Raw genomic sequence first — 10,752 nt, 5'->3', positions numbered from 1 at the left:
TAACTTCGGACGTGAAATGTATTTTATCTAGGCTAAAGAAGCAAGATAACGAAGGACATCAAGATTCAAACCCATGTCTTATAGGAAGCATAATATGGGCACTACTACCACTAGGCCAACTTGTCTATTTTAATATTATATGGAACTGAATAGTATATAATTATAACCTAACCTTTTTTTTATAAACTAACAGTATAATATAATTATAAACTAACTGTAGTATATGAAGGTTTTATATATATTAGTTTATAATATGTGTAAATTTAACGTTAATAAATAATTTTAACTATTTATAAATTAAATTAAATATTAAAACGTTAATAATATAAAATAAATGATTTTAACTATTTATAAATTAAATGTTAAAACGTTAATAATAATAAAACTAACTGTAGTATATTAATGGTTTTATATGTGTAAAATTAAATATTAAAATGTTAATAATATATATTAAATAGCTAAAAAATAGAAAAAAATGATTTTAACTTGACTATATTAAATAAAATTAATATTAAAAAAACTGTTAGTATACAAAATGATTTAACAATTAACGTTAGTATACAAAATTAATATTAGCTGAAAATGATTTAACAATAATGTTAGTATAAAAAATTAATATTAAAAAAACTGGTAGTATACAATTAACGTTTTAACAATTCTAACATATTATAAAAAATTATTTTTTTAACGTTTTAACATTTTATAATTTTTTTTAACATATTTAACGTTTTACAAATTAATATATTTTAAAATAGCAAAAATAATATATATAAGTATCTATATAATATGTATAATAGTTTTTTAATATAGTGTACTTTAAACTTTTTTTTATATAACCAAAATATATAAAATACATTTTTTATAATATATATAAATTTGAAAAACAGACTTATTTATTATTATATTAATGTTAAAATTAATAAAATGTTAGTATGTATATACTGTAAGTAATTAACGTATTAAATATAAGTTGAGTTTGAAACAATAAAAATCAACAAAATGAAATAGTTTAGTTGGTTGGATATTTGCTTGGTTAAATATTAGTACTAGGTTTGAATCTTGGATTTGATAGAATATTTATTTGGTTTTAGAATATTAAATTATATTATTACAACAAATTCAGTGTTATCATAGTTGTTGTTCTTTTTTTTTGCACTTGCAATACATCACATAGAACTTTTCTAAGTTTCTTTAAGTTTCAAGATTTCATTATTTTGAGCAAATGTTATCAAGGAAAATGCTTTCACAAGAAAGATATCTAGTGGTAGATATAAATAGTTTGTTGTGGATTGATGTCTTGGCAATATCTTGAGCGTTGTTCCTTTAAGAACGTAAGGTAGAGATTTGTTGTTGTAGCGGTGTAACATATAAAAACCGAGGGAAAATGTATTTTATATTTTCAATAGAAAAATAAAATAAAATAAGTAAGTCCATCGATTTTAGAATAAAACCAAGGTGAATGGTATCTATTTTTTAAACACTACATTGTTTACACAGAATATTAAAAAAACTTAGATTCATCATCATCGATGCAATTCCATATTTTGTTGCCTATATCTTTTCAAAGCTTGAAAAACCTTCTTTGTTTAACCTGGAAGCAAGAATGATTTTCTGCACTTGCAATTTATCATAGGGAAATTTTTCAACACTCTTTAATAGAGAGTTGTTCTAAAAATACAATATCAACACCATTATGTGAGATAGATTGCAAGGACGGAAATTTTTTTTGTTCAAGCGTAGAAAAACATTGAATATTTTTTCTGTCTTGCAATCCATCCCAAAGAATGATGCATACTAATTTGAGGCGGCAATATATAAGTTAGATTAGGGTAAAATTTGTTTAACGAGTGCTTTTATAGTAAAATGTGATTATGTTATCCCTCGGTTTTTAAGGAAACCGAAGGGTTAAATAATTTAGTACTCACTTATAAACAAATAAAAACATAAACATCCTTATGTGGGATTTGAAGTGTGTCCAGATTTGTTTTACCCCTCGGTTTTATTAGAAACCGAGGGAATATGTTGTTTTTATTTTTATAAAAAAATAAACCATGACGCGCCTTCGCATAGTACCTCAATTTTTTTCTGACTGAGGTAAAAGCTTCATCATAAAAGCGTTATTTGTTGTAATGATAATTGTACATGTACACAATAAGTTTTTGGTTTTGTTGTGAGGCATTAATTTATGTTAATTTAGGTTTTTATTTACATGTAATATTTTAGTTAGTTGAGTTTCTAATCTTTGTTTAAGTGTTGGTATAGTAACAAATTTGTTTGAGTTTGTATGAATAAGTTTCTAGCACCATATTTCATGTAGCATATATATTTCTCTCTCAATTGACAACCAATTATAGACTATAATTAATAATAACAGTCAACGCGTTACAACATTAACTAATAACGAAAGATTAAATAGAAATATAAATAACAAAGATTGAACCTAATATTTGTTTACACAATTCAACCAAGTGTGTCTACGTCTGTGACAATAAAGTAACTGTATTTTGATATTATTATTTGAATGAATTAAGGCTTTTGTGTTACAAATGAAACACACACAAGAGAGAGAGAGAGAGAGAGAGAGAGAGAGAGAGAGAGAGAGAGAGAGAGAGAGAGAGAGAGAGAGAGAGAGAGAGAGAGAGAGAGAGAGAGAGAGAGATGGATGAATGAATGGATGCAGGGAGGGATAAAGAGATAAAGATAGAGAGATTAAGAGAGGGAGGGAGGGGCAATGAAAGAGAGACCACCTACTAAACATTGAGATTGACTTAATCAACGTATCATCCACTTTCTCTAAATATTTGTCGAGAAGCAAGTAACTCTCTAATCTTGTGAAATCTCACATCAATATGTTTGGTCCTGACATATAATTCTAACTATTTATGAAATAAATGACACTCTGACTTTCACAATGAGTCTAAACTCTAACTCGCTCGACACCCAATTCCCTATCCAATCAAGTAACTCATAAGGCTTTTTTAGAAGCCTTAACTAATGTTATGTACTATAGTTCTTTGTAGACATGAATATTATAATTGATGATTTCCAAAAAATGAACTCACATGTAAGAGTAAAGACATATCGTTTTGTATAAATCCTGTTAGTTCTTAGATTTTATGATTGGCATTAGTTTTATTAAAATAGATTAGACAACAATATATTAAATAGGACGTATTAACTTGCTGAAAAGAACAGGTTGAGCAAGAAGTCCTATTTTATGAATAATCATGTTGAGTGGAGAAGCTCTATCAACTAAAGCAACATGTCGAACAAGATGTCCTATGCAGAGTCAATCAACATCGTGATTGTGTGTTAAGCCGGGCTTTTAGAATATGTTTTGACTGTTATAGATGCAGAATATTCTGGGAATATTATGCAATCCAATGTGGCGCTTAATTTAAGGATAAAAGATTTTATCTGTTTTTAAGATGTACTCATAATTTCTAAATACGGAGAATATTTAGGAAACTAATGATTAGAGATATATTTTCATGGTGAATCTTGTGGAGATTTTGAACAGTCGTCTTGCTGCGTGTTGAAGCCCAAATCCAGACCAAATATATGCTTTAAATAGAAGATAACAAACCTAATTGAAGGTAGAACTTACGGAGAATAGGTTAGGGTTTGTGTGTTAACTGTGAGCCTATCTAATATCATGTTGATAGAAGAGTTGGAAGTTTCCATTGAGTTGTAAGTTCGGCCATGCATTCATAAGCTGTTAAGTATTGAATGCATGTGTGTCACTTAGGTATCATTGATACATTGTTCTAAGTGTGTGTTGCTTGTGGTTCAAGCTATTGTTCTTGATCGAAGTTAATAAGTAAGATCAAGTATTCTTGATTAAGAGGTTCTTAATCTAGTATTTCTTGTAATTGAAGAATGAGGTAAAGGGCCGTCAATATCAATAACTGGGATTTTTATTGTGAGACATCACTACGGTGATTGGATGTGAGGGGAGTTTCTCTTATCTAAGAAGTTCTTAGGTAGAAGTTGCACTAGGTAGGGATTAAGTGAGAAGTTGTAAACTAGAGGTTGTTTAGCTTTGAATTGATACTGTTGATAATGGATTTCCTTCTTGGCTTGGAAGCCCCCAAAGTAGGTGTTGTTGTACACCGAACTGGGTTAAAAATTTTGTGTGTTCAGTTACTTTTAGTCCTTATCTTTATATCATGGTTACCTGGCCATTCTATGCTGTTCATAGATCAATGTCTCGACATCTATTAGGACATCTGAGATCTATATACCATAATTTCTAATCCTATCATCCATATCACTTACGTAGTCTAAATTAACATATCATATAAATGAAGGATCACCCTATCCACTTCTAAACATAATACCATAAATTGTTTTACCTTTCAAGTTACTTAAAGTCCATTAGACTGCTTCCGTATGACACTTACATGGATTAGACATAAATTTGAAAATTTTACTTACAACTTATGCCAAGTATGTGCTACTGCAAATCATAACATACATTAAACAACTAACAAAACTGCATAAGAAACCTTTGACATATACTCAATTTCTGCATTTATTTTTGGAAACTAGTTCAATGAGAGCTTAAAGTGATTCTTTAATGGAGTAATCACATACTTCAAATTACTCATGCCAAATTTCTTTAACACCTTTTTGGACATAGATTTTCAGAGGAATCCATGACTTTCTAGAAATTCTATCCACGTGAGTTTCAATCCCAAAAACCATTTTAATAGCACACTAGTCCTTCATATCAAACTCCTTTCTCATCAAGATATTCAATTCACATCATAATGTAAATGATTAGCAATGATCAACATATTATCGATGTATAGTAACTAAAAAAAATAAAAGAACCACCATCAAACCACCTAACATAAACACAATAATCATACTTACATTTATTGTAGCCAATCTAAGCATGTATGAATTAAACATTTGTACCACTATCTTTGATATTTTTTTAAACCATGCAAAGGCCTCTTCAATTTAAAAACTAGACATCCACACGAATCACCTCTTGTTTGTTGTTTCCCTTCTAGATATTGACACATCTACTACAACTGAATGGTTAAACATGAACGGATCATCAAAATCAACATCTTTATTGATAAATATCTTCTTTAAAACTGATTCCCACAACTTAAACCCCTTCACACATTATGCTTAATCGACGAAGACACACTTCTTTGACCTTGGATCATCTTTGGACCTATCTTCATTAGATATATGCATATATGTTGGACACCATAAAATCCCTAGTTTGTCATGATCAAAAGGGTTATCGGTTCATACCTCTTCGTCATTCCTCTTCAATTTTGATGGGACTTGTTTATTAGATAGCAAGCTATAATAATAGGTTATACTAAGAAACCATGCGAGAGTCCAACATTTAACTAGAGACATCTTCTCTTTTCGGCTAAAGACATGTCCATTCTTCCCGGCACACCATTCTGTTATTGTGTTTTCCAAATAGAAAATGCCTTTAAGTAGCATGTTATGTACAAATTTATAAAAGTTTGAATTAGTATATTATGTTCCATTATCTAGCTGCAAATATTTGATTTTTCTCGTTTGTTTGATTTTCTATATTTGTCTTCCACAACTTGAACTTGGTAAAGACTTCAAATTTCTCCTTCAAGAAATATATCTAAGCTATGCGAGAAAAATCACCAATGAGATTCACAAATACTTGGAACCAGATATAAAATTCTCTTTGGTAAACCCCCACGCATTAAAATGCATATAGTCTAAGATTCCTTTTGTTTTGCTATCCAATCTTTACCAGAATGCAACACTATTTTCCAAGTATACAATAATTAAACAAACCCATCTTACAACTACGAACACTCTTGAATCGATTCCTCTGATGAAGTACCCCCACCTCACGCTCACTAAGAAGACGTAAACACATGTTCCAAAGTCTAGTTGCAGCATTATCAAACTAAACTAATGTGCAACATGACCTACAAAATTACTTCCTAATAAAATTTCTAGACGTTACCTGCATTCTTTTTTGCTCTCACCAGTTTCAAAGCACTTTGGTGACTTTCATAATGTCTCTATCTCCATCAGACTGGCAGGAGAAACCATTTTCATGTATAGCACCTAGGGAAATCAAATTCTTTCTCGATTTTATAATATATCTAACATCATTTAATTTTCACACGACACCATCGTCCATAGAGATTCTAATTTGTCACATTCTAGTGATATAGCACATACCTTTCCATCTCCAAAATAAACAAATCCAAAATTGTTTGACCCGAATATGTTGAACAACTTCCAGCACGACGTCATGTGGTAAGAGCATCTAGAGTCGAGAATCAACGCTTCTACGCACTTGCTAGATGAAACAAAAGTATATCTCCTTTAGCGCAAGAGTCAGTATTTTGAGCCACGTCCACAAAACTCGCTTAGTCATGCATTTTGTTTGTAGAATCCCTCTCTCAATGCCCGATATGTTTGCAAGCATAACACTCCGCTATTTCTCTTCTCTAAGATTTAGGCCTACTCTTTTCAGAGTCTACTTTATTTAGGCCCTTCATTTTTAGTTTATTCCTAAGCATATTGTCTCCTTTGAGAATGAGATAAGAGTGTAATAGTAATTACATCGAGACTAATAATATCTTTTTTGTATGTAAAAGTAGTCACCAAATACTTGTAAGAACTAATACCAAGAACAACCATAGAATAGTACTTTTTTCATCATCAACTTTCCACCCAAGTCTCAAAAGACCTGTAATTATGTTGTTAAAGATATTAAGTTTAGCTGAAGGGGCAACTAATATTTGAATCTTACCTGCGAGAACAGTGCTCGAGAGTGTCTTACTTATATATATGACTCCATTGGATAAGGGTACTTTTAACAATTCTGGTATTCTAAACTAAAAGTAATATTGAAGAAAGAGTCCTTGGAAGTAAACATAGTACATTTTTATTTGTCAAAAAAGTAGTGAAAACTTAACTTGGATGATTATTATTAAATAAAACTAACAGCTCTAAACACCATACTAATCACCAACATTAGCAAACTTAAGCCAAACCCCTACTGGCCCATCACCCTATATAATAATTACCCACGAACCTTAGTGGAAAAACTCAGGTTGCATATTTTATTGTCTCCTCTATAATTGACATAACCTACAAACACTTATACGTCACATAAATTTGAGCAATCTCCTCCATAAATTCCCACCCTAAACCTACCTAGATCCATTCCATCAATTACATGAAAAACAAACAAGAAGAGAAAATAATAGCCATAGAGAAATCCATAAACATGAGTGAAGAATGTGTTGGAAACACTATTGCTACTACCTCTACTACACCATTAAACTGGTGGTATCTTCAAGCAACAAACTCTCTTTCTTCTAATTGGAATGATGGTAATAAACTTGCATGGAACAATCAAATGAATAATCCGAATTCTTCGTCTTCTTGTGATGATCAAGATATATCGGTTTCTTCGAATTCTTTCACTAATGCTTCCAACCATTCGTCTCTCACCGTTGAATCCTCTCGAAGAATACTTGAGTCGCATGCACCTTCCTCTAATGATTTCATGGCTGAACATGCTTCAGATAACCAACTTTGGAGTCATGTTTTATCGTAAGTTTGTATATGTTAGTTAATATAATTATGAATAATAAGATCATATATTAGATTTATATGTATATTTTGTAAGCAAATAAATGTTTTTATTTCTATATCATTGACATAGATAAGAAGATAATAAGAGACTAATGGTTTAGGTTAGAAATTGGTAATTTTTTGCATCATGGTTTATTGTAGGGTGATAAGAAGAAAGATAAAATTAGGGTTTTTATTTCGAATATGGTTTGTGCAATAAAAAAATCTTTGAAGGTACAATCGTGGATCATAAATATTTTTTATTATTTGGTCACGAGGAATTTATATTGATATAATTTTAATTAATGTATGAATTGGATTGGATTAACTCATAACTTTATTTTTGACGTATTGGGTTGAAATATTACTTATATAGTTCACATGTATCAAAACCCTTGTATGATGTATATAACATTTAATTATTGTATATTTTTGTATATATACTTGATTTGATAATATTTTTCATTTTGTTGATTAATTACAACTAACTTTTTCTTATGAAATAATTTATGTAGAGGTGTTGGATCAAATGGAGAGTTACAAAACAACCAAGAAATTGGAGAAAATTTCTTGGATGGACTTTCATCAAAAACCATGTTTGATGAACCAGCATGTGACTATTTGAAGAAACTTGATACAACAAATTGGGAATATAGTGGTTCAACTTCATTCAACACAAGTTTTGAAAAGCACTTAAATGGCTACAGTGAAGCTCTTATTGAGAATAATGAAAGGTTGACAAAACTATCCAATCTTGTTAGCACTTGGTCTATTGCCCCACCTGACCCTGAAGTTAGTAGCCACTTTGATCCACAAACAAACAACTTATCCAATAATTTGAATTCCAATTCCTCCAATATAGATAATCATCACTTTGAATCTGACCCTAATTGTCATCTCAAACAATTACCTTTTGGAGATTCTATTGGAGGAGTAGGTAATAAAATGTTCTCTAATTGCCATGATGTTCAAGACATGAATAAGGTTAAGCAAGAATATCATCATCAACATCAACATGCAAATCATGAAGTATTTGGAAAATCATTTATGAATCCTAATGGATATCTTGATGGATTTAATAGTAGTCTTAATCCTGTGGGAGAAAATGGAAAATTTTATCAAGGGTTGCCAAATATTTCACCATGCACCAAAAGTTTCTCAGATGTTATATCCTTTAATAGTAGGTTTGGAAGGCCACTTATTGGAATCCATGCACAAAGACCTAGCATGAAATACTCAAATTTATCTGAGTCAAGAAAGCAAGGACTTCATACACCATCACATGTAAGTTTTTATTTATTTATAAATAAATTTCTGCGCTTAATTTGTTAGTGAGACTTGACCTCGAGTCTCTTTTTAAATATTCTATCAAGCCAAATTATACGGTCGTTTAAAAAAAATTATATAGTGTTAAAGAGTCACGCATTGGATATTAGATGAGATATATTTTATATATATACAGATGAAAACTAGTAGCGGAAGAGAGGGGACAACGCGCGAAGTAAAGAAGAAAAGATCTGAAGAATCATCGGAAGCAAACTTGAAGAAGCCAAAACAAGATACATCAACAACTAATTCATCTTCTTCAAAGGTACATAGATAGATATATTATGAGATAAAATACAAACATAGTGTAAAAATAAAAGCATAAAGTTTAGATCAAAACCACTTTAAATTTTTGTATATTAATGTACATTAAGAAAGTTCTATTGATTGTTGAAAAGGTGCAAGCACCTAAAGTCAAGCTAGGAGAAAAGATCACAGCTCTTCAACAAATTGTGTCTCCTTTTGGAAAGGTTACTTACTACAGATTGCACTAATCCCCACACCCCTTTCCCTTTTTCATTCATCACTTTTTACATATAAAAATAAATCACAGTGCTCTTACTTTTTCTCACTACCTACTTCATAATTAATAATAATAAATTTATTTATTTTTTTGTTGAATTTCAGACAGATACAGCATCTGTGCTGTTTGAAGCAATAGGGTACATAAAGTATCTTGAAGAGCAAGTCCAGGTGGGTATCATTATAGAAAAAGTTTCCATTCATTATGCATTATATGTACCTATATATATATAATATATAATTATTGTTACTTTTCTTTTCTCATCCTTTTCATTTTTAATGCCATGAAAACCTGACTTCTAGGATTAGAACTTTTTCAAAATGAATAAAATAACAACAATGTTAGGTTAACAATTACACATTTTCCATGAATATATCATGAGCTAGCTTCATGAAAAATATATAATGAGCCTTTAAATATTTTGCAGTTACTGAGTAACCCTTACTTGAAGGCAAATTCACACAAGGTAATTAATATATTAATTAAGTACTAATTTTAAAAAATTATATTAGTATCTCAAACTAATTTTCACTTTTAGAGAAGATTAACATTATCATATTGACATATAAAAGTTAATGCAGGATCCAAGGGGAATGTACTTCGATAGAAAAGATAAGGAGGATGCGAAAATCGATCTTCGAAGCAGAGGTCTTTGTTTAGTTCCAACTTCATGTACTCCTTTAGTTTATAGAGAGAACACTGGACCAGATTACTGGACACCAGCATATAGAGGATGTCTGTATAGGTAAAAAAAATGCATGTTTTATGCTAAAATTAGTATGTGGATGTATGTATTTTAATTTGCTAGAGTCTTGGAAAAGTGTATGTATGATATAGTGAATAAAACATCATATATTTCATCCTAAATGTAACTATATATATTGTCTTGATGTAATGTCTGGTTACACGAGTAAACAGATTTTGGGTGACCTTCAAACTGTGTGTTGTATTAGGGATGTCAACGGGGCAGATATTGTTCGGAGGATGCTTCTCCACTCCCCGCCCCGCCCCCAAATTTAGTCTCCATCCCCATCCCCAATCCCCGCCACGGGGGAATATTTCCCTCCATCTCCATCCCTACAGATCCCCACGGATATCCACGGAGATCGAATCTTAAGAAAATTTCTACACTTTTTGATCAAAACTATGACACTAGTATTTTGTTTTTTTTTCCGTATTTTTTAAAACGCATATATTTGCATCTTTATTTTATAAAAAAAATCAAAATACATCTTGCATCAATAATAAATAAAAAAAGCAAAAAAAACTTGATGTTGCTAATATTTTTTACG

At 30.5% G+C, this 10,752-nt stretch overlaps 1 protein-coding gene across 2 annotated transcripts; it reads left to right on the top strand.

The window, feature by feature from the left end:
- The first annotated feature begins 7,046 nt into the window (after positions 1–7,046).
- Positions 7,047–10,536, top strand: LOC131641542 (transcription factor bHLH133-like). Of its 2 annotated transcripts, none has more exons than XM_058911849.1 (7): positions 7,047–7,590; positions 8,127–8,895; positions 9,074–9,202; positions 9,336–9,407; positions 9,565–9,630; positions 9,888–9,926; positions 10,033–10,536. In XM_058911849.1, the coding sequence occupies exons 1-7, from the start codon at positions 7,211–7,213 to the stop codon at positions 10,207–10,209; spliced, it is 1,632 nt and encodes a 543-aa protein (XP_058767832.1). In that variant the 5' UTR covers positions 7,047–7,210; the 3' UTR covers positions 10,210–10,536. The 2 variants fall into 2 exon arrangements, with proteins under 2 accessions (XP_058767832.1, XP_058767833.1); XM_058911850.1 differs by having other exon boundaries at positions 7,049–7,590; positions 10,042–10,535.
- Positions 10,537–10,752: the final 216 nt, after the last annotated feature.

This window comes from Vicia villosa, unplaced genomic scaffold (genome assembly GCF_029867415.1).
Source record: "Vicia villosa cultivar HV-30 ecotype Madison, WI unplaced genomic scaffold, Vvil1.0 ctg.003828F_1_1, whole genome shotgun sequence".
NCBI classification, from domain to species: Eukaryota; Viridiplantae; Streptophyta; class Magnoliopsida; order Fabales; family Fabaceae; genus Vicia; species Vicia villosa.
This window is presented reverse-complemented; position numbering and strand designations above follow the sequence as displayed.